The sequence below is a fragment of the Mycteria americana genome, chromosome 2, assembly GCF_035582795.1.
Source record: "Mycteria americana isolate JAX WOST 10 ecotype Jacksonville Zoo and Gardens chromosome 2, USCA_MyAme_1.0, whole genome shotgun sequence".
Taxonomy (NCBI): Eukaryota; Metazoa; Chordata; class Aves; order Ciconiiformes; family Ciconiidae; genus Mycteria; species Mycteria americana.
The window spans coordinates 102,323,948-102,349,552 of NC_134366.1; the positions used below are offsets into that span (position 1 = coordinate 102,323,948).

The 25,605-nt window shown below is 37.0% G+C and overlaps 1 protein-coding gene across 3 annotated transcripts in view; it reads right to left on the reverse strand.

Moving 5' to 3' along the window:
• Positions 1 to 4,458: 4,458 nt before the first annotated feature.
• Positions 4,459 to 25,605, reverse strand: part of TMEM245 (transmembrane protein 245) — a 323,064-nt gene continuing 301,917 nt past the window's right edge. Inside the window, exons 15-18 of one of the 3 annotated variants that reach the window (XM_075494144.1) lie at positions 17,674 to 17,774; positions 15,662 to 15,836; positions 12,659 to 12,853; positions 4,459 to 11,635 (exon numbers count right to left, since the gene is read on the reverse strand). In XM_075494144.1, coding sequence (XP_075350259.1) covers positions 11,590 to 11,635; positions 12,659 to 12,853; positions 15,662 to 15,836; positions 17,674 to 17,774 — 517 coding nt within the window. In that variant the 3' untranslated portion in view covers positions 4,459 to 11,589. The remainder of the gene's footprint in view (positions 11,636 to 12,658; positions 12,854 to 15,661; positions 15,837 to 17,673; positions 17,775 to 25,605) is intronic. The other 2 variants (XM_075494146.1, XM_075494145.1) reach the window with 2 other exon arrangements.

The following is a 25,605-nucleotide window of genomic DNA, read 5'->3' on the forward strand; positions in this document are numbered from 1 at the left end:
TTGCGCCAGGGGAGGTTTAGACTGGGTATTAGGAAATTTTACTTCCCTGAAAGGGTTGTCAAGCATTGGAACAGGCTGCCCAGGGAAGTGGTTGAGTCGCCATCCCTGGAAGTATTTAAAAGATGTTTGGATGAGGTGCTTAGGGACATGGTATAGTGGTGGTCTTGGTAGTGTTAGGTTTACGGTTGGACTCGATGATCTTAAAGGTCTTTTCCAACCTATACTATTCTGTGATTCTGTGATTCTGTGATTAGGGTGAATGCCCCAAGAAACTGCAAAAGTTCAAACAAACCAAAATTACCAAAGTATACCTTTTCTAAACAAGCCCAATTACATTCACAGCCCTGACAATGAAGAGAATTTTATTTCTTTGGAAAACTGAGAAACACAGACTAAGATGCAAAACTTGCAACCTAACCTCTCTCCAGTTCTTAGAGCAAGCACAGTGTGCAGTCAGCAACAGCAGCGCTGTAAAAAGGATGTGCTCAGTAGGGTCATGCAAAGGTTTTCAATTAAACTTTTTTTCTCCCATAAAAAAAACCCAAGAAGGCCTTAAGTCAGGCCAGCCAAGATTATGGGCAAGTTTCCCTAAAACCTGTCAGACAACTTCAGCTGAAAAATACTTATCAACAAATTATGAAAGCACCAAAGGTTCTTACAAGTTTTATCACAATGGTCTTTTCTCTGCTGTTCATCTTCTTAAGTAAACAAAAGCAGGTGTTTGCCTGAGATAATTTTTTTTTTTTTTAATTAATAAAACAGATTGGATTCTGGTAAGAAAGGCAAAATTGAAGCAAAGAGCCTGTTTTAGTTATCTAAGGTGTAAGGATTTGATTCCGCCTGTGAACCAAGAATGCGAGTGTGTGCACTGTTCTAGGTCTACAAGAAAAAAAACAAAACAAAAAGGACAAACCCCACCCCACACAACTGTTGGTACGTACTTGGACCCCAGCTTTCACCTGCATGCATTGCAAGTGTCTTCAACATTTAAAACCGAGTTATACTGAAGGGAGGAGGACTTGGCTGAGGGAATGGATGGAGTTTTTTATAGCTATTACTACAACACAAAGAATCGTGTAGCAACAGTGGAAGAGTCTAGTGTGCTTCATTTTGGTTGTGCATTGCACAGGGGACTTATGCAGTATTCCTGCCAGGCAGGCCATCAGCTCTATTGCATGTGGTCATGAACACAGTTTTGGATGGGGTGACAGTGAGGGCAATGTCTCCATAAGCAGCTTTCAATAATTGTTGCTGCTTCCAGGTTTTTCCAGATACACAGCCTGGTCTCCATGCTACTCGTGTATTCTTAGCTTCCCACTGTGCTTTGGTACTGTGCTCCTATCCTACACACCTATGCTCAAGCATATCCGAGTCTTAGCACTGGGGAACATGGCACAAATTAAGAACATAAAATAAGGAGCCTAAGAGACCAGTAAGGGAGTTTGGGAAACAAATAAAAATTATATTATTCCTTTGGTTCATGGATCCCATCCTATCTCTTTCTCTGCTCTCCTCTGCTCCAAGGCAGCAGAAAACTATGCAATGGATTACAAGACAGAGCTCTGGAGGACCTAGAACAGCCAGGGTTTTGTTTGCTTAAGACAGGCAGTTTCAGCCCTACACAAGGCTATGCACTCCACTACAGCCACCAAATCAGTAACCCTTGTGGCAGGTTGTACCTTTCAGAAATACACCCCTCTTTAGTTGAGCAGAGCCGTGAATTAGCTGTTTCCTACCATTGCGCACCTGCTAGACGCATTTCTTGTGTCTTCCTTAAACCATCTTGCATCCACCAACTTGATGAAAACGCTTGTGAGCGTGCGTGCTCAGAACTTCAGGGAAGTGGAACTGGATCCTCAAAGAAGTTGTCAGGGTCCATCACAGCACAAGTAATGGCAGCATTGCTATAATTTCAAAGACTACCTCATATAAAGAAAAAAAAAGGACCTACTTGCTAAGATGTGAAACATGAACTTCCTTGTGAAAAGTAATTAGCATGGACTAGTCTCTGATTTGGGATGGTAGAAGAAAGCTATTAATTTTTTGATACAAAGCTATGTCAAACAATTTAAACATCCTTCAGTCAAAGGTAAGAATAAGCTTAATGTTTCATACGGAAGCTCAATTCTTTTTACTTTGATAGGTTAGGATTACATTATCTACTTCAGTTGCAGCATGAAATTTTATACGGCAGCATGAGATACCGTCTCGGTGTTTTTCTGAACTGCTTTCATTCTTCATACTATTTTCTTTGTTATCATTCATTGTGTGTTTGGATTTATGTCACCTAGATGTACTTGAATGTCTAGGGTATTTTTTTCTCAAAGCGCCAATTGCTATTTTCATGAGTGGTAAAGCCAAGACTGCAATTGCCTTGTGAACAAGGGACTTTAATGTTCAAGAGATTAAAAAAAAAAAAAAGAAAAAAATGTTACCAACTATTACTTTTCAGTGCTGTTTAATTAAAAAGCAAAACTTAAGTGTATCACTACAGTCTTTGAAGCAGTAAGAATAAAAACAGTTGAAAGGAGTCTTTGGAAAATTTACCAGTGTTCAGTGAGTTTCAATCTGATTTTTCAAATGGAAGGCATTGGCTGTGTCTATTCACTGTCTAGGAAAAGATACTCCAACCTTACAAAGCAAACATCTTCACAGCTAATTGTCCAGACCTGAAGCTTCATAAAACTGTCTCTTACCATCATCAATATTACTGAAAATAAGTGCACCTGAACTATATGCTTTGAGTGTACATACACATAAAAGTCCATGGACATACAAGAGAGTGCATTTTGATATAGGCAGACATGGCATTTAGTACAGCAGTTGTTTGCATTGGCTTCACTAAACAGGGAGAGGAAATTCATGTGTCACTGCTCATCTTGAAAAATTTTGAAAAATAGATTAGAAACCAACCTAAGATAAAATTCATTCCAATTTATAACACATAGAACAATAATTACTACAGAATGGATGAAAAAAATGCAATATACGGTAAAGGCTGCTCTTCCAGTTTTAGTTCCCACCAGTCCCAAAAACCCAACAGATTTATCTTGCAAGTAGCAACCAGCTACTTGCTACAGATTTCTTCTCACATTTTACTTAAATGCTAACAGCTGAAACCATCTGATGGATGGGCTTTTACCACCCCTTCCACAGCAATTAATTTTTAATGCTAAGCAAATTGCAACAAGCAGAACTGAGGAGGGAATGGAAAAGGTGTAAGGCCTTCAGAGGCTTGCATATATTCAGCGCATGTCCTCCTCAAAAGTGACAGAGGTGTGGTCCTGAGTAGGCAAAGCTGACTCTGTTCTGAGGATAAAACACAGTTGGTTTTTTTTTTTTAAAAAAAGGCCATCAGTATGAGAGAGAAATTAATCTCCAAGGATATCTACTACAGTGTAAATTACTGTACCAGAAAATCTTTGCTTAGATTAACAAGCCAATTGAATTCTCCGAAGAATAAATTCGTAGTTTGGAAGTGATGATGACTTCTTACAATGGAACAATTATCTTTTAAATTATATCTCTAGTCAAGCTCAAAATACATTGTTAACATTTCTTTTGGCACATTTTTTGCCTATGTATCTGCCTGATAACTCTTTCATATTCTCTACCCTTCCACCCCCAAAATATTAATGAACTATATTGGACGCATACCTCCTGAACTACTTCAAAGGAACAGTTAAGACTGAGCAAATAGGCTGCTTCACCGGTGCTACATCATTATAAAGCTTTATCTGCTATGGGTGCTGAACAGAACTACTTATTTTCTCTTAATAAAAACAAACACTGTATCTGCACATTAAAACCACTAAACAAACCAAAGGAGAGCTAAGGAGTTCTCACAGAAGTGCATGTGCTTTGGGCTGCCTGATAACAGATCCATTTGTCTTGGTTCCAACTTAAAAGGAATTCTGAGCATCTTGGAAGACTTGCCCCAGTTTTCAAAAAAATCGTTATTATGTTACTAGCATCAATTGCTAAAAGCCCCCACTTTGTATGCACTAAACTAAACACAGTTCGATGTCTTCAGAGAACTAAAAAGATATTAGCTAAAATTGAATGTGCTCTATGAATTACTTCAATGCAATGAGTCTGGTCACAGAACAGTGAGAGGGATGAAAAGTGGACCATCAGCCATATCTCTTTTTAAAAGGTGTGAGCAGTCATGCAGGGAGGATTTGATGACTTTTGCTTTATAGTCAATAGAATGATCTAAAATTATGCTTAGACACTAAACAACCATTTCTATTTCAGAGAGTAAGCCATAATGGAAGTAACTTGAATTACCTACAGCTGCTGAACGTAAGCTTTTGTAGGGTCTGGATGCGTGGTTGTGTTACGGCAGGCAGCGTAGCAAGTTGCCAGATGTCAGCTGAACCATAGCTACTGTTGAGGCACATGTCCTTCCTTACCCCGTGGAAAATGTGAAGAAAAAAAGAAAAGTACGGCTTCTCTCAGTGAAATGAAGTTATGCTCAGGGACTGCAGATCTGCTGCCATATTTGTACTTTGTCTCCAGCAAACCTGTTATTTCACCAGATTAATTGCTGCCTTTGTGGCTCATTCCAAAGATGCCATCATTCAAATCAAACTCAGTTTTCTTTACATTAACAGCATTTTATTTCAAAATATATTAACTGTTCTGTGCTTACAAAGGACTGCAGTGTGAATACAATATTAAGTTAAAAGCTTCTTAAACCTGCTACAAAAAACTTTTTTATTAGGAGGAGGACTGGTGCATACAATCGAAATTATTTAGTTTAAATACCTCTGCAGTCTACACGAGTACTTGTCAATCTTAACTCACATATTTTGTTCTGCCACAGATGGACACTATTTTCAATATTATACATGCAAAACCTGGTACTGTACCAAACCCAACTATGGTAACATTAGTTCTGAACATAGTGCCATTCTGAAGATGTATCACATGTACATTTACAGACAAAATTTGTGTCAACAGACAATAGAAGTTATTGCTCCAAAGCCCCACAGGTTCTGGGTAGAAATGCACTCTTTAGAACAACCCGTGCTCTGTAATGCAAAAGATCTGCTGTTAGGTTTCAGTAGGGTCTAGCCAGTCTTAGGACCCGATGTCAAATGTTTCTTTGGATTTGGTTTGGTGAAATTTACCAAAGGGGGAAAAAAAAATACTTCCTTAGTCTTCCAACCAAAACATCAAACACTAGTTAACATGTATATAGGTAAACACTTAACTATTAGTATAAAAAGTTGGTTTCCAACCATCACTGAAGCATAGAAAATTTGTTTTTAAAGGTAACAATCTGAACAAATTGTGTGCTTGCAGAATATACCAGTGATGACACTGGAAACTGAAAACATTGATCTACACAGCCAGTAAGTTATAAACAACACAAAAATATTTTTTTACTGATACTTCTTGAAAAAGCTTCAGTTTTGGGCTGAGACTGGCAGAAAGGAGGCCAAAAATTTGGATTTTGTTTTTCCAACCTTATGGCCTGGATGTCAGTTCTTAAGCTTAATGAACTTCTCTTCTGTGGCTACTTTTTACCTTTGTGATGCCTCTTACATTTAATCTACACCAATACCATGAAAAATTACTTTGACTTTAGGTCCTCATTGGATCATTGTATACAACAGTCAGGTGGCAAAAAGTGAGGCTAGGAAAAGAAATAACATTTTTGCTTTAAAACCATCATGCTGAAAATTCTTCAGATATATACATGGATGCTAAAGCACTCACTCTGCCTTTATTAGCTTGCAGATGCATCCTGCTGCAAGCAAATATGCCCTGCTTCTAACTCAAACCTAGCTTTGGTATCGCTGCATAGTGCTACATTCAAAGAATAATCTCTAATTCAATGCAACATGAATTATGTTTGTCCAAGGCCATCCATATGCAGAGCACATCAAGGATGCATTTACTTGCCAATAAGCAATTCCTTCCTGAATTTGACATACTGTTTCAGTATGGACATTCAAAGCATGCCCTTCAGGTCCTGGAATCAGTCCCAAAAGAGGACGAAGCAATACTGCCATGTTCTAAGCCAGATTCAAAACAAGGTACCAGATGAGGTGTGGAAGAGGCTAAGAGATGGGGAAACTGAAGACATATTTCATGACCTATTAATTTTGGCAGCTCTTTAGCGCATATGTGCAAATACTTCCAGGAACAGTAATCTCTTAGCAATGGATTACTAGATGGAAGAAGAGCTTTCCCCAACTGTATATTAACTAAATAAACCCAGTTCTAATCACCCTACCAGTATTTGCTTGGCTCTTCCCCGATGTTTATCAAGTAAACATTAATTCTAGAAAATGTTGCTTGTTTTCACTATATACAGGCACTATTTTGTTCTCAGATATCTTTAAAAAAAAAAGATAGGACAGAATTTCAGTTAAAGTCTGAATAGGACAGACACTGCTCATATTTATCTAATGCTGCATATCAATATATACATTTACAAACCTGATGTAGAATCCCTGAATACGCTCATCACTTCTGGCATTGTTTCTGGTTTCAAAATACCAAGTTCATTTTCCACATTGCAACTTTTTTTTTTAAATTTCCAATTTTATCACTTAAAAGCAATTTTGGAGAATTTTACCATAAAAGCATTAAGGTATTTTCCTAAAAGTGACAGATAAGCAGTATCAGGTTAAAGATCAAGCCTCCCTAAAGTTTGTGAAGTGTTTTAGGCAATTCTAGTTTTGTAGAAATAGAAATACGAAGGGAATTGCCAAAGTATGCTTCACCAAAAAGCATAAGAAATAATAATAAGAAACTCTTTGAAATACAAGCCAAGATAGAGTTTATAAAGATGATGCATCCATGGATTTAAGAGATGCCAGCTGTCACTCAGTAAAGATTATTTAATTGGGAAACCAATTTTCTCTTGTAAAATTGCAAACTTCAAGGCAAACATCTGCATCTCTAGAGGAATGCCACCTCCATTATTAAACATAATGAATAGTAACTCCCATCCCAACATCTTTCAGCACCTTCTGAAGGAAGGTGCAGCTGTTTCCAGAGGTAACATCCATAAAGGTGGCACTATCTGCAGTGACAAACTTAAGCCAATACAACATGAACACAATGTTTGAATAAAGGCAATTGTGGGAGCATCTTCTACCACTGATGCAAAGCCATAGAGTCTCAGTAGAATAATGATATTTTCACATCCTTAGTATATCAGGTCCGTACGAAAGGCAGCACTCTTTGCAGTATTCTGTCACCAGTACTAGGGATTAGCAGCATAGCAATTCTGCTGCTGCTTTTACTGGGGACGAACTTTATCCAGTTTTGTATTTTCAGACTTTCTGAAAAACAATGTTTAACATTGCAGCCACACACCTATTTAATAAGTTACACTGATGCCCACAATGTATAATACTGGAGACAGCATCCAATTTTTCCTACACAATGCTTTTTTCTTATTTTATTTAATTAAACAGATTACAGATTTCCTAATCCAATAATCACTGGCAATACACATAACTATATCTTCCTCCCCAAAGTCTTGAAGAGAAGCCATACAGTCCTTGAAATCAGACAAACCTAAATGTACCCTAGATGAGCTGCAAATACATACCATTGTGCATGGAAATATCTGACTCCTGTCTCCATTATTAGATACGTGGGTATCAACTTAATTTCTGAAAAATGTATATTGTATATATGACTATAATGTTAAACTTTTTTTTTTTTTTTAAAGCAGTCTTTAAAAAAAAGTCATTACTGCTCCCAGCTGGTCACAGTGCATCTGTGCTGAAAGTCACCATATTGTAGTAAGGCTGGCAAAATGAATGTGTGCCAGATTCTCGCCCATTGCAGTTTGTTGTTGCTTCATGTATTGAATTAAGCCAGTATTTACAGTGACCTGAATTTAACGTGCTGGGCTGTAAACTGGCACACGTTCACTTCTGCTAGCTCTGCTACAGCACAGTAATGTTCAGTTAAGGTACAGGAAGGGGAGGAAGGGCTAACAGTGCAAAAACCAGTTACCACTAGCACTTTGGCACTACACTTATTTGCAACAAGCCTGATTTGCTAGAAGAGAATGATAAAAACCAGCACAGTTGTATTTTACAATACCATGAGACCACATTGTCTTGGTTTACTACAAGCATTCCCTTCTGAATTCTAAATAGTTTTTGTTCAAACTGAATACTAAATGTACTAAATACAAGTAAATACCTGCTCCTGGAATGACTGTTTACAGTAAAGCTAAAGACCATCAACTTCTTGCCTATAAGCATTATGAAAAAGATGGTCTCCCCTAAGAAAACTGTAGTTTAATGCCACTACAGAAAAGGGTGTGTGAAGAGTTTCCCCTCCTCCCCCCCATTTTTTTTGAAACCTACAAGCCATCTAAAAGCTTATTCCATGGAGCTGCTGCTTGCTTTTGCAGATGAGGCAATATAACCAGGAACTGGTACGTTACAATGACCAGAAGTCAAAACGACCAGTTTGATTATTTTCACATTAATGTGAGATTGATCTAAATGAAACCGTTCTTAAAGAGGCTGAGCCTTTTCAGAAAAGAATATGGATTGTTAAATATGCAAGGACAAGTTTTTCTATTTCTACTGGTAATTAGACACTAAAGACAAACCCTAAATAATCAAGGTATGCTTTTTCATAAGGTGGTGTTTTGGATTTTTTTTTAAACATGGCAAAATTCAGTGAATATTTCATATTTTAAGAAGGCATTATTGGAGGGTTTTTTTCTTTTTTTTTTCTTTTCTTTTTGGCAGTATACTGTTACTGTACCACCGCTGAACCATACAGTTGGTTCCTCAATCAGGCACGGCACAGAGCATGAGCTCCTTAAGCTACATTTACTGAGAAAGACTGTGCTATGGATGGTTCTTCATGGCAAGTCTTAGCTGAATTTAAAACAGGAAGCATCAATATGAAGCCTCATTTAAAAGCAGGGCCAACTAACAAGACTATGTCAGATATGAATTCTCTATACAAAATTATTTCTCTTCATGTTGGCAAAGGAACATTTCAAAATAGCAACATATCTTCTGAGCTGATTTTACTGATTTGCCATTATTGAAGATAACTGTGTCTGAAATACCATTTTAATCTTCATAGCAGTGACCCTTCTTTGATCTAAAGAGGCCGGGTGAAGGGGGAGAGAGAAGAGGAAAACTTAAAAACAAACAAAAGAATGCTTTATAATGGCTCTTTAAAATGACTATGTTGAGTACCATAGGAATCTGAAAGATTGTCTCAGAAATAACTGGGATAGCAAATGTGGACAAGAGAAATGTCTTGACCAGTGAGTAAAGAAGAGCAACGGAAAACTGGAAATACATTAAAGATGCATATTTCTTGCTAGTAATCTTCTTTAAGTGCTGTCTACGAGAAGCTGTAATGAGAACATAATATTTCAGTGCAAAATTCTGAACTAAAAAAGTAATATAATAAAGAAGTTTCCCAAGTATCACGGTGGTCTCATTCAAGCTGGTTAGAATGTTGGGGGAATACTTAGGGACAGCCTCAGGTTCTTTGCCATCCTCCACCCTAGCCAGCAACAATTATAAAAATGTGTTTCATTAAAGATTTACGTGATCCACAAAACCAAGGAAATTAAAACACAGGACAGTAACTTAACTCAAGTAATACATCCTTCCTATTCAGTTAGTTGGAAATGATGTGTAGGTCTTTCAGAATTTAAAATATTAAATAGGATGTTTCTGTATTTCAATGAACTTGAGTCAAACCACCAAATTAAGCCTGAGTCTGTCCTCCAAACACGTACCTGCAAGTTTGCAAGCGCAAAAACAGCATGCTTGAAACCCCCCATTTAAGCATAAAATTTCATCAGTAAAATTGCAGCAGCTAATTTCAGGAATCTGAGGAGTAGGCTATTTGTATCTTAATAGGCAGCCTGTTTATTGCAGGACTTTCTTGCTTAGTATCAGCGTACTTTCCAATCATTTTCTATGGCAGTGTAGTTTTAGAAACAATGTAAAAATACATGCAATATCATGAAAATAGGAGCCTTCCAAATCTATCAGTACTTCTGCAACTTGAGTAAAACAAACATCTAAGTTACCGAGACCTGTTTGTACACAAATCTTAGATATCCTTATCCCTAGATAAGAACAGATTTTTTGTTCCAAGAGTTGATTACCATCAACAATAAATGCAAGGCATGCAAGGCATGCCTGTATTTTGTATAACCCATTATCAATCAAAGTCTGAAATAAATTCAAGCGAAGTTACTAGAAACTGAAAGGTGGTTCTTTGGTTAAGCATGTGCATCTGCTACTTTGTACGTAGGGCCTCATTGTATTTGTGGAAAAGCTGTTCAAGTATGAAATTTCTGCCAAAAAACCCACTTCCTATTTATAAAAAGGCTCCACTTATAAAGATCCATTGTGCCAAAATATTTCAACAATCAATACAAAAGGCCTTAATTGTCACCAAAACTGCAATTTAAGCAAAATTACATATGGAAGAAAAGCACTAGAGTAGTTTGATGCTGTGACCTAGGCAACACACCATTTCAGGAATTTAAGAACTCTGTGCATTATTAAGATGTATCTTAATATATACGATATATCTTATATCTTATTAAGATATTTGGCCAGAGGCTTACAGGGGAAAAAACCCAAACTAAACTAAAACAAAAATCCATGCTCTCTGCTCTTCCTCTTTGGAAATAAACTTGAATTTGTTTGAAAAGTTAACTGAACTCAGCCGCAGCATTTGAAAATCAACATCAAACAATCCCCACTCAACTTCTTCCTATTACTGGAAGAAGATGTGACAATTGTACATTACCTCTGCCTGAAAACACTTAAGGCCTTTGATTAAATTTAGTTGACAAGATGACTCCACTGGGATGGTGGGTAAACAGCAAAATACTACCAGATTTCACTGCAAATGAGGGCAAGATTTAAACTATTTAAACAAGTCCTCCTATTTCAATATGAGGAAACCCCACATTTAACAGTTTGCATGTCTACTAATTTCAGGAACATATTAGAAATAGCAGTCTTCAATGACATTACATTTCAGTGTGTATAAGAGGATAATATTTAGGTGTTAGTGCAAGTTACAGATGATGGTCAAAGCCTCTAAAGAAATACTTTGAGGAGCAGCAAATAATTATATTCTACTTTCATTTAACAATGAGTGGTTTACACCTTTTTTGCCACCAGATTAACTGAGAATAAATATTTTGGAATTAGCTTTCTTTAAAGCTACTACAATTTAATAACACAAATAACCCAATAAATAAAAGTCATTTCAGCAGATTAGATGACTCCAGTGGATATTCCTGTCCTCTTAACCATTCTTTTTATGAAGACAGAAGGTCTTCAAGGTCTTTAACAAGGCAGTTGAACTGTGTGTTAGTATGCAAAGCCATGGGAAGCAGACATTCTCTCTCGAAGAGGCAAAGTGCACAATAATGTAAGGCCAGCAGATGTTTGAGAAGTGGTTTCTCCTAAAATCCAAGCTATGCTTCCCTGTGAGCTGCCACTAGGCACAGCTGGAAAAGGACAGAAGGCCATGGCTGTTGTGAACTCAAGACAGAAGACGGCGATTCTCTCGTGTTGAATAGGTGCAGCACAAGCACCTTCATCACTCTGCAGCCATTTTAATTTCCTCAGGACTCTCTCTAGATGACCTGGGAGGCAGGGGGGAAAACAAAAGTAAGACTCAAATCTGTTGAATGATTACAAATATCTAGTTTCCTACAAATGAAACAGGAAACAAACACACATGCAAATTTTTGTGTGTACTGTGGGGAGCTCTATCTACGGCGTGTACAGGAAGTCTTGGAACATAACTTCTACAAGTCAGAGACTACAGACAGGTCCAATTAGTGGCTTTTCTCCTAAGTACCCATATGAAAGATGACAACATTATTCATGTGAATGAAGCAAAGGATTATTTCTGACAAGCACAGAATCCTCTTTAAGATATATGTATAATGAGCTAACCTATGTAATTGAACAAGACAGTAGAAACATGAAAATGGCTACTATCATTAATAACTTCACAATATGATTTCCAACTCTAATTAAGTATTCAATTAGGAGTTTATTCATCCCATTCCTTAACTGTACAGTTTAAAGATACATTTCTATATTCCATGTTCGGTAACTTCAATAAAGAGATTAATCAAGATCATGCTTTTAATGGAATAATGGCATATAATGTTATCTCATTTTTTAAATTCAAGTATATTTATTTATATTTTGCAGTATTGTACAGAAACACATAAAAATGCAATATTTGCAGGCAGGCCTCTTATTAAGGACAATGAACACTGGCTATTAGATACCCATGAATAATAGTTTTACACAGAAAAAAAAGGATGTTCAATCATCTCCTAGCACAACATCAACATATAAATTATAGGATGCAAAGGTATTATCAGTGAATTTTCTAAAAGAGCCTTCTGTAAGAAGCTGAGAGACATTAAACAAACATTTCAAGTTTACAAGTTCCAGTGAATATTTTACTTTACCATAATTTTTATTTCTAGAATACAGGATAGCTGGAATCCTCTCCAAATACTTCAATACGCATGTAGGTGTGTATGCACACTCATATATAAAACTCATGCACACATTCTCTATACCTATGCGTACATACACTGATCCATGTAAAAACAATGCATACAGGTCAGACATTTATAACTTACCGGTAAATCTGTAATGGCCATGCTGCTTGTGAGGGAGTGGGCACTGAATTTGTTGGACTCACCAACATGGCACTATATATGTTGGAAGCAACCACAAGTATACAAAGTAGAATTGGTCCTATGATGGCTCCTTCTAGTCCCAGGTAATATGCTCCACCAGCTACTGCAAGACCTGTCAGGTAAGGATGACCACCTCTGGAATTACAGCACAAGCAGAATAAAATTAAATTAAGAACAACAAACAACAATACTATCAATTATGAAATGTGACTTAATCATAAAGTTTTATTAAGCTTAGAAAATGACATAGCTAGCTATAGATACCCATATTTACACTATAAACTGCTGTTTGAATGACTGCACAAATATTCCAAGCTGTATTCTGCGCTATATTTGCACAACAGATTAAACAATGTTTTATAGCATAGAATGCTGGTAATATCCACAATGGAGTAGCTACTTTATAGACATCTGCTGAAGAATGTCTGAAAGAGTCAATGGCAAAAACATTTCCATTTTGAAAATGGAAAGATGATTGATTGCAAAGAATGTTCATGCTTTATGGTCAAGAACTGTTAAATTTTAAGACAATTAGCAACATGTACTATGAGCGCCCCTGAACAAAGACATTAATTTACACAATGATAGCAACTTGCATTGCATCTTTCAAAGAATAGTTAGCATATATTCTTTAAATAAAGTCATGTCTTCTCATTTTGTTACAAAACAACCTCTCAGATTGAGTATTTGTTATCATTAGCTTTTAAAGTTTTGAGATGAAAAACGAAACCAGATTTTTATGAACATATTAATATTTACTGGAAAGTTGGGGCCAACAGAGCTTTCGATAAGAGCTATTATGGCAGCAAGTAAGCCATTCCATTTTTCTTTTCCATGTTTCAGTTCAGATGCACAACACAAATCCTATCAACAGCATTTACACAAAACCTGCTCATCATGCTTACTCTTTATAGCTAAAATAATGATGGTAATATGGAATTATATAAGAAAAGGAACAGTTGAAAGTTAGTACCCAATTTTCAGGAAGTTGCTCTAAATTCTGAGTGTAATGGAGTGAAAATACCAGATAGGCAGTTTAGAGCTCTGGCAGTTTCCACCAGGTTTCTACCATGGTCCTGACTTCTACCCAACTCCCACATTGGCAGTTTTACCTTCATCACAACTGTGTGCGGGAATAAGACCATGAAACATGACCTGTTACATTATACACGCCTCAATCATGTCTTACCTAGATCAAATTTAACCTACAGGTAGGGCCAGATTGCTTTTTGAGGGGAGAGACTTGACCTTAAAATTTTATGTTTCTCCAGCAGTAGACACATGATTCATTTTGAAACCTTTAAAAACATCAAGTATTTTTTTTCCAGCATTTGTATTGGTTTAAATGTTCTTCTGGCTAGTTTGCTAAATTAAACAACAGATCACCTGATGAAATAGGACTACAGTATAAATTTAATGCACTTGGAAAACCCTGCATAACCTAATTATAGCTATTTCAAATAGATTTAATCTAATCTGCAAGACAGCATGATGCTTACTGTTCTATTTAATGGGAAGAATACAATTTTGCTCCACTGTCAGAAAATCTATTCCTGTCACATATATCTTCTGGACAGTAAACAGAGTCTGCATCCCCTACAGTCAAAAAATGTATTCTAATAAGTGGAAGAATTATTGGCTGGTTAAATAGCTACTAGTCTTAAATCTATCCACGATTTATTGTTGGAAAAAAATCGTAATTTGATTATACTTCACCTGTTAGTTTTAATTCATGCAAAATAACTAGTGACACAGTCTATGAAAATTATTATTAATACTGTGCATATTATCATTGTTCTCTCTGTTCAGTGTAATTATATTTGGTGAACAAAAATATTAATTTCTAACTTTACACAGAACTGAAACAATGTCCTTATGCTACATTAACTCCACTATAATAAAAATCAGCACAAATGAGGGACTAGTACCAGCATGTTACTAAGTCTGGACCATGAAGTTTTCAATTCAAACAGTTTACTAGGATTGTTTCTGATGATCAAGACTGAAGTAGTGACTAGAGGAGTACAACTTTATATCTATCTTGTATGTGAACATGTCTTGCACATACAAAACTTGACAGTTCATATCTTTGCCAGCTGTTAAACAGCACTGCTTTATCTTCTAATCTGAATTGCATAAAGGGATTCACTAGATATTTCAGCAGCAGAAAATGTCAGTGGACATTTCAGTTGCACTCCAGATACAACCTCAGACATTGACTTTGTCTCCATAGTTTGGAGTTTGTTTCTCTGTGTACAAACTCAAAGCTGAAACCAGGAGACATTTCAAGTCAATAGAGGCAGCCAAACACCCAGCAAGATTTTTCAAGAAATCTGTGCCTACCTCCCACAACAGGAAAACAGCACTGGCTACTGTCTCAGTAGGAGCCTATCTCCAGTTTCGCAATTTCATCTGCCTCAACACATTTAAAGATCAATCCATAATCAACAGATTTTTACACTGGGGTATGGTGACACAACACAAAGGCTGGCTTCAAAAAAATCCTCAAAATTCTTACAATCCATTCTGAAAAATTAAAGTTTTTTTTTCAGGTCCCTAACTAGCTCATGGATTTCTTGTTTGTTCTGCAGCATCATCTGGCATTAGGTGATGTAATGGAAAATGCTACACGGCTTTAGTCAATGATTAGATAAATAGCAAAGGTATTCTTAGAATTACTTTAGCAACTGAAACAGTTGATTTTGCTGACTTTGAGAACGAGTTCAAGACCTCTGAAGTGTCAAAGTTCACAGAAAAGAAGCCTGGGAAAGTAAAGGCACTTAGGCCAGTAAGACTTCTTACTATGAGGTGGTATCACTAGACCTACTCCTATGCTTGAAGATGCTGTTCTGCATGCTTCAGAAAAGTAAGTTTAATTAAAAGCATCAATGATCGTTAAGCATTTTTACAATACTAACTTTAAAAAGTCTACAATGTACTTACCCTGATATATCTGAATAAATTGCTGTATCTACAAAATAGGTTGGCAAGAGGTGAAAAACCAAGAGCAGAATGGCTTTGCATCCCTGTCCTTGCACAAGCCACAAATCTAGGACTGCAGGGATGGCTGCCCAGTATGTCCCCAGAAATGGCACTGCTCCAAGGATTGCTGCTAATGCTAGAGCACACAGAAGCAGAGGTGAGAAAAAGACCAGAGAAACATATTTCACAAATATATTTACAGTTAAATTCTGACACTTTTGCCACACTGGTAGTCCCACTTCTATCAACTGTTGTAAATAAGATACTGAAGAAGTGCCACATAAGGCTCTTGGTGTTTTATAGCTGTGGTTTAGGAAAAAAAGAAAATTACACTATTCCCCATACAGAAAAGCTTCACCAACTGTCAGTCATAAGGAGTTACTTCCAAAAGAAGGCACCAAGTCAGAAAAATTTAAAGTTATACCAATCATGCACATTTCAAATTTTTACATAACTACAAATTAGCAACTGTGTGCAAGGAAGTATACAAGCAGAAGTCTCATCCTAACTTACCGGATCTCCTGCAGTCAGCCCTAATAATGTAGGTAGTACTGTGAGAAACCAGGCAAATATAAAATCCATGACTTACATATTTCTGTATGCACACGTGTACACACAGGCATACACCCTTCTGATTATACAAATACCCATTGTAATCTAAAGTGATACAGTACTGCTGTCATTCTAATTTAATGCAACAGGAATGAACATAATTAAAAAAAAAAAAGTTTTTTTTCTCTTTTTTGGTCTCATTTACTGGAAAGCAAAAACTTCTAAGATTTTGCATGTAGCTGAAAGAAAAAGAATGGTTATCTCCTAAGTAGGTCTAATGACAACCAATGACTTTAAGGTAGTTGCACTTTATCATACAGCCATTTCCTATTATATTGGGTTTTGTTGCTTTACAGCTTCCCCCTTTGTTCCCTTGTACATGAAGGTACAACATTTTTTTAATTACTATTATTATTTTTAGGGGAAGAGGCAAAAGAGGAACAGGTGAGAAGATTTTTCAGTGAAAACTGTTCAGCCACTTCCAAAGCTAAGATTAAAGAAAAACAGAAAACCAGAGGCTGGTAATACAGTCAGGCAACAGTACTGAGAACAAGAAGCACGCCTCTATCGTGCATCTTCATGATACCACATCTTCCTGCATTTAGGCATCTTGAAAAATCAGCACCTGTCAACTATGGAAGAAACAAAAGCCAAGGAAGGCAGAATGAAGTTAAAACCTGGAAAGACTTGGACTGAATAGAAGGGAGAAGGAATTATATCCAGCAAAAGAAACAGACAGGAGAAGTAAAATAGCTGGTGGCAGATGTGTTGTGAAAACAGAAGAAGGTAAGATAGCAATCAGGGACTTCTCTCCACCCTACCCATGGCCATCCTGAAACACCCCTGGAATAAGTTTTCAGCAGTGCTTCAATACATTCATAGTTGGAACTAAAGATTTTGAAAATAAGAGCTATGAAAAGCTGTACAGTCTTCATAGAATAATTAGATCTATGGTAGTTTAAATTAAACTTGGAAGAATCAATCAATACTAAGAAGTTCTTTGGAACCACAATGCACATCACGAAAGTATTAAACTTGTCACAGTATTTTCATAGTGGGGTTTGAACAATAATCAGGAAATAAAAATGAGGTCACATATTGAACAGGGAATAAAGAAAAAAAATCTGAATAGCTACTCATTAAGTTCATACCATATACTGAGCTCATCAATAGACTCAGGTGTTATGATAAAAAAGTAGCCAATCCTGTAATTACAAACTGTCTTAAGACATTTGCACAAATCAACCATATTAAGGTTGCCTATGCAACTCTAGTTCTGATACTTGCCAGCTTCTGATTTAATGTCCTCTAAAAAGAACTTCAAGACTAATCTTATCAGCAACATTTAATCCTACTGATCTTGTACAATAAATAATTATGTAATATTATCTATAAGTAATTATAATTGTTCAAATTCTTACCAGATGGTATGAAGACTATGTTAATCCCAAATATAGTGTGAGTCAGCCAAGTGTAGAGTCCATAGAACCCAGCCATTTTGAGGGAAGCATCAAATACACCTCTAAAACAATCAAAGAAACTCTGTTAAATTTTATTGGCAATAGGATTCTGGGAACTATAAAGCTATACACAAGCTGCTTTGAAAAACTGCAAAGCCATTAGTGCCACAAATAACACAACTCAAAATGTAACACTGAACCCTTTATGCATTTGTTCCCTATGAAAAGGATAAGCATCCATCACATCTGTCATTTAAGGTATTTAGACACAAACGCCTCAGACTGTTCTTTACTGTACAATGGGTTCCAGGGATAAACTCCTTGAAAGACACTGCTGCTTGAGACCACAGACCACATCCACGGACCACATCCTCCTCCAAAAATAACCTTTTATCTATGAGAAGCAGTACCATTCTACGTACGAACAACTTTTTCTTTGCCCTTTTCCACTTCTACCTGTTCATTCATTTTCTTTATCTGCTTATATTTCTATACCTGCTCATTCTCATCAGATTAAAACCACTGGTCTGTGAAGTGAAATAGGCTGCTTAAACGCTTACTTTCCTACATACTTACATGGCTTTCTGGATGAAAGTAATTGAGCACTTCATATTCATTACTGGATTTTAGCCTCAATATCTTTATATTCCTAGCTTTCAGGTTGCTTACTAGGTTACATTACTAAAAACCAAATAGAAAGTCTGGTAATCTAATTCAATCCTACTGAATCTATGTCCAACATGCTGGCCACAAAACAAAGTTCTCCTGTGTTACGTGTGACCACAGCTTCATGAGACAGCGAACAGGCAGCCAAGTGCTGTATCATTTTTACAGCACTAGCGCACTTACACTTGTGCAGCATCCTATAACTGAACTGAAATCCTGTGCCTTAGGACTACAATCACAAAAATTATACTCTAAAACTGGTATATCTCACCATTGTATTATCCCAGTTTTTCACCCTTATTTGAGGCAGGCATGAAGTTTCCTGAAACCACTATTTTAGCTTGGATCTAAGTAACCAAACCATACCTGAGTTCCTCTCCTCAGAACAGTCCAAACAGTTACAACATTGCAGAAGTGCTGGCACACACGCGCTCTTAGCAAAGATAAATGCAAAGTTTGCTGATGTTACATTTCACATTTCATGCTTTTAGTTACATGCTTGTGTCTTTGCAGTTTTGGGAACTCTGGCAGGAGGGCTGAGAGGACAGGAAGACATGCAACAGAAATCATGGAGCCAGATGATTAGTGGAAGGGTTTTCATTGCACTTCGAAGAGGAACACAGTCTGCACAGAAAATGGCCCTTGCTGGAACTAAAGCCTCTAAGAGCACAGTTTCTTTCATCTGTTGAGTTGATAAAGCCTTCTAGGAAAGAAACCTTCTCTGCTATTAAACTACTACGTAGAATCTTCTCTTCTGAACTACCAGCAAGAATTACAAGACTCCCAGTTTTTGCTTCTTTGGACACTATCGTCATTATTATTTCCACGGAAAGTTTGCATATTTTTGCCCTCCTTTCCCACCTAAAGGCACGCATAGATTCCCAAATGACTGCTGAATCAAAATTATCTTATTTAAAATTTACCCACTGGAAGTTATGAGTGCATAATAAACCTCACACATCAACACTCTTGTTCAAAATGTGAGATTCTCTTAACAGATTAACTAGGAACAGCTGTTGTCAGCCATTTCCCCCCCAAAAAGAGGGAAAGCGAAAATATAGAAAAAAGCAAGCTTTAAAGAATGACCTGAAATAACAAATCCAACCTTTGACAGCTGAATATGTGGTGTGTGAAGAAGGGGAAGGAATATTTACAAATATGTGGTGGCCTCAGTGAAAAGAGCCTGAATACTTTGCAGTTTAGATAAGCTTCTATAATATTAAAATGGGAAATCACAGACCAAAATATATAGAATCTACAGATTTTGAAGAGTGAAGTACTCACCTGTATTTTAGTAATAAGAAAAGTAAGCTTCTGGCGTAAAAGAATTTGGCAAGGAGGAGAGAAGACCCCAAAAACCAAAGCCACAGTAAGAATACTAAATGTGAATTTGCATTAAAAACTCAAGATGTTTTCATCCTTCAGCTACTCAAAAGTCTTAATTTGCTGCATTTTCTGTGACATTTAATTAATGTCTGCTCTTTCTGAGGATATCAGAGGACCATAATATTTTTGTAACAAGAACCTGTTTATTAATTGAAACTGATTCTGTCAACCATGAAGTATAAACATAATATAAAAAGGGGAGGGGGGAACAATCAATCTATCAACATTTTATTTAAGGATACCTTACAAAAACAGGGGGCTAAATACCACTTTAATGCATATGTGCAAGTTATCTGTGGTTGGATTTTAAGAATTTAGAACATGAACAATTACAACAGAGTCTTTGGCAACGGAAGTCTCCAGGGAGCTGGAGAGATGAAGTGCTATCTGTACTGCAATGATCACGAGGGTGCAACAAAAAAACCCCATCACTTCTCCTGGTTGCACTAAAGATACATTTGTTCCCACTAAGCCCTTATGCTTTTGTCAAGCCAACTTCCTCAGCCTTGTTGGTCTCTTGAATCTTAGGCCTGTCACATAGAAATCACTTTGCACTATAAAGAAGGTATCTCACAATTTCTGAAACTCGTCATTAGTGACACAAAGTTTTCAACTTTTTTTAACGCAATTTGCCAGTTCCTTCCAAAACAAAACCAAAAAGAAAAAAACCCCAACAGATCCAGAACAATTTGTTTGAAGGAAGCATTAAATCTAAATATTTAATAGCATCTATGAGAACCCAGATTTCAATGTGCTATAATTAAATCTTCAAGTAAATCTTTTTCCTATCAATCAAACAGGAACTGTGGCACAAATACATCTCAGTTGTCAAAAATATTTTAAAACTGTCCTTGAAGTATCTCCTTATTTTTCCCATAAAGATGTTTCTGTACCGTGGTAAAATTAACAAGGTCTTAACAACTTCTGTAAGTATGCCCCAAAACTACATTTCAGTATACAGGTGGCGAGGCAGGCCTCTGGCTTGAGGCAGGTATCTGCCTCAAGTGCCTATAGTGAACTATCAACTTCACTTGAAATTAAAATATCCATCTACAACTACAGAAAAGACTTACTTTTTAAACAAGCAATCATTTTAGATTTTCCCACAGAGACTACAAAAGAAGGGAAGACAGTCCTATTATGGTAACCAAAAGAAAGAAAACCAACCAGAAAAATGATTCCAACAGCCAGAATTAATTGCTGTGAGTTTAACTATGTTAGGGAGTAACTGCAAAACCGTTTCTCATTCATAAGAAAGCATCCAAAACTGCCATTCTAATTTATGCAGTTTGCACATTTCAGTTCAGACAAGCATAATTTTTATCCTCTGATCAACTTTATTCAAATTTTAATTCAAGTTCTGCCACATCTTTTGCTGATGTAGTCATGCAGCTTGTAAGAAAATTTTACACTAAGTCCATTATTCATTACAGATGCACTAGTAGAGTAACAGAAAAGTTAATCATGGACCAACAGGTATGTCCTGGTCTGATGTCATTCTGCAAGTTGATACATAATTTATTTCAATAGCAAAATAGCATATACCTCTAAAAGACTGTAGAACAGTACAGCATCTCTCTAGCTCCTTGCAGCTAGCACACACAACTAATAAGCTAAAAGGAGAAGGCATCACACAGTGCTGAGAAGCCATGAGGTGCCAGTGGTCAAGCAGGAAGCAAGAGGAGGCTACACCTAATTTCATTCTCCTCCTCTCCTTCACCTTTCTTTGTGTCTGCCTCAACCAGTCAGAAAAAAGCACAGGGGATGCTACTTTGTGGCCAGTGTGGCCCAGGAGAACTTTAAAGTCTCTGAAGACTCATGTTTGTTACTTTGGTCAGAAAAACTAAGAATCATATCTTAGAGTCTCTAGAAATTCATATCCATTTGACTTCATGGTTAAGGCAGCTAAAAAAGCCTGCTGAAAACACTAACCAGAATCTTCATCAACAGTATGCTTCAGCTACTCTGCATCTGTATTTACCAGATCTTAAAGATGATGTGGTATGCTAGTGCAAATGCTGAATGAATTTACTACCATCTGTAAAATGCAGACCTTCCTGGTGAAATTATGACAATAAATTAATTTAATCTCTTAATATGTTATTGGCATACATACAGCTTCTTTTATATACAAGAGTAATTGTATGTTTCAGAAATCAGGAAATCCCATTGCTGCTCATGTCTCACTTTGGCACTGTATCGGGATGAACCACTTTACCTGCAAGAGCTGTCATCTGCAAATGTGTAATTTATGAGCACTTCATCGCAATTTTGTGTAAGGCATAGTTAGACATACATATTCCATTTTACTGAGCTTTGAAAAGCATGTAAAATTTTTTAAAAATTAAAAAATCAGAGGACATGGGTCATACTTCACATTATTCAGATTAAAAATGAAGAAACTTCTGTCAAATTGTCAAATGTTTCTGCATAGCTAGCCTAAATATTTTTTTGTTAAAGTTCTTTCTGCTTCACTGAAAAGCTAGGGAGTTTGCTTGTAGATTTCACAAGGGAAAGTGCCACCTTTTCATTTTATGGGTTTTAGTGGATTTTTTTCTCTTTTACTGATTTGCCATAAAAAGTCTACAGCTTCCCCTTTGCTTAATGTATGTCCGCCTGAATTCAGGTTCACTTCACAGAGCCTGCAGGTAAGGTCTGTTCACCATTAGCGACACGGTGAAATTTCAAAAATTTCAACCTAACTCTGCAACAACCCCAGTTCAAAGGAAAGAGGCAGAAAAGTGAAGACTCCTGGGATGCAGAACATACCTCAAGCTTCAACTCAGAGCATTCATTTTTTGACCTCAGAGTTAATCTGATTTTCTAGACCTCTCTGTTCCCAGAGCACTGGAGGAAAGAAGAGCATATGGGCTGAAAAGATGAGAATTGGAGTTTCCAGAAAGATTAGAGTAAGCATATAATAAGCTCAGAAGAGAGACTTACTGGTTACTGTACTAAATTTATAATAAAGGCATATTGACCCTGGCCGCTGAATGGGCATAAGAGTAAAAACTAGACAAAAGTGACATTTGTCTTTGGAAGCGTTTGCAAGAAATAGCATTTCCCTAAACACCTTACAAAACACTTTACAAGCCATACAGTGGTTTACAATCCGATTAAAATGCGCGTTTGATAACAAGAACACGCTAAGCCAAAAATACTATTAGAAAAAGACAATTTCACTCTTCCGTTGTCATCTTTACACCACTGATGTTTGGTATTTTCCCATATTCTCTAAGTAGACATGACAAGGATTGTACTCCTTGAAATCTTTGTTGCAAAATCTTCCTGTATACAGAGCTGACTAATTCAAAATGATGCTTTAAGAAACTCCAGCTACTCAATTTCTTTTGAGAATACAACCTTTACATCTTAAAGGTAGAGGGTTCAAGGTATAAAAGCAAATGCAATGCATTCCAAACTTCACAGCACAGCTTCACAATTTATTTCAAATCAGGTTAACTCAGCACTGCCGCAAGAAAAGAGCCCTCCCATTCCCCTGTTTTCAAGCATTCATTTCTGCCCCAGACCACCCTTCCTCTGCCTGCCAGCATGGTCTCTTTTATGTGCCATGGCAGTTTTTACAATGAATTCAGCTAATAATTATTTTTTGCTGGGTTAGTTTTAACTAACTAGCTCAGCTCTCTACTCCCCATCCAACTCATAGAGCAGTGGCATAAATAGCTGCGTTCCCACCAGGAAAGAAGCGAGCATGCTCGCGGCTGGAGGACAGGAACTCTTCTGTGCACAATAGTACTGTCTTACCCCAGCTGAAACTAACAGCCACTGTCACCATAACTTCAAATAACTAATTTTCCTCCTTCAGATACCACCAAGATCCGTTGCAAAAGACAAGCTACCAGTGACAATCAAAGGACAGCTATTATCTTAAAAAGGCCTGAAGTATTCTTCTACAATGATCCCCCAAATTTCAAGTGATCACTGGGAGAACATTGAAGAATGAAATGACTCAAAGAAGTCCTTTTGCAAAAAAACTCTTAAGCTGTTCTTTGACTCTCTTTAAGGGTTCTATTCTTTTAGGAATAGAAAAGAACCTCATTATTTTTCAGTTTCAAATTACACATGAAAATAAGCAAAGAGCAGTAAGATATATTCCAGCTATGAATAAAGCAGAAATGGCAGTAAGTGTTTCTTGACAGAGTAAGATCATCTCAGGAGCAATATAAATATGCAAATGATTTTCAGAGATGACTCCATGACAAGATTTCAACAGTTTTGCTGTTGAAATGAATTTCTCCTTAGGAATGGTACAACTGAACAGAGAGGTAACAGCTCCAACATACAGAGACTAGTAATGACACTAATCAGATGAAGTGATATAGTCTTGAACAAAGCAGAGGTCCTTCAGATGGTGTAAGTGATACAAATATTACACCTCTCAAGGCAGGACAGGGCTCCAGTGACTGTTTCAAAACTTCAGACTTTTAAACAGTGGCAACTAGCCTGAAGGACACAGCAGCACACAGACTTTGTTCTCTAACAGAGAAACGTCTACATTCTGTCAAGAAGAAGAATTAACATGTAGTCCAACCTGTAAGAAATTCTACATCTGATTATTTATTTGCAATACTTTTGTATTTGTAATATTAGTAATTATTTTTTAATTACTATTTTGGTCTGTTTTAGTCACATATACCACATAAACTTACAATTATTCTTCTGAGAAGCACATTTGAAAGCACTAGTTATTTCTGAATCAACTACTTCTAACATTTCCAGATTTTTATCATGAGCAGGCCACAATGCTTACTAAGTGCAACACCTAACTATTCTTAAAATGGATCTTGGAACTAACATACAAAAAGCCAAACTAGTTCAGACCAAAGGTCTGTCTAGCAAGCATCCCATCTCCAGTAGAGGCAAGAAGCAGACACTAAGGCAACAAAAGAATAGGACAAACATATTTAACAATCCCCCTGAACATTTTTCCAGCCTCTATTTCCACCTCAGGGGATATCATGAACCTCATGCAGGCTGTCTATTTAGTAATCCTCAATTAATATCTATTTGTAGCCCTGTCCAATCCTGCAAGTTGCTGCAACTCCAACATTCTTTGGCAAGACCTTCCCCATGTCTACTGTCTGTCACATGAACCAACACACCTTCCTTATTTTTTGAAACTGCCTGCTTGCATTTTGATGATCCCAAGATGTTGGAAGAGACCATGAGCAGTCCAACCCCAGTCATCCTTTTCGCACTGGTTCTGATTTTGCAAACCTCAATTGCGTAACATCCTTCTTCCAGGCCGAAGAGTCCTGACCAGCTCAGTCATTCCTCATACAGAAAGGAGGAATGATGCATACCTTCATTCCTCTAATCAGTCTTGTTGCCCTCCTAGCTTTCCAAGATGCAGGAACCAGAATGGCACACAGTAATTCAGGGTATAGGCAAACCATAAATTCATACAATGGGAGTCATATTCTGTGTTTCTCTTGTCTATGTTTGTTGTAACAAATCTTAATGTTTGATATGCCTGGCAGATGTCTTTAAGTATTACCAAGCCCTGAGCTAGCATGCCTATCTGAAAATACAGCTCCCAGCACACAGGCCATCAGTTTATGTGTGAAGTTAGGACTGGTTTTCGCCCGCATGCATCATGTTCATCTACACTACATTTCATCAGTCATTTTATTCCCCGGGCACTGCTGTCTTCTAACTGAGTTTGTCTACAATCCTGCTGCAATTCCATAATCAGTCCTCATCCCTACTAGCTCAAATAGTTTTGCAGCATCAGTAAGGTGTCCCTCTCTACTTCTTTCCCAGGATAATTATGAGTAGATAGGATAGTAGAGGTCCCTACCTCAACACCATCATTTACTC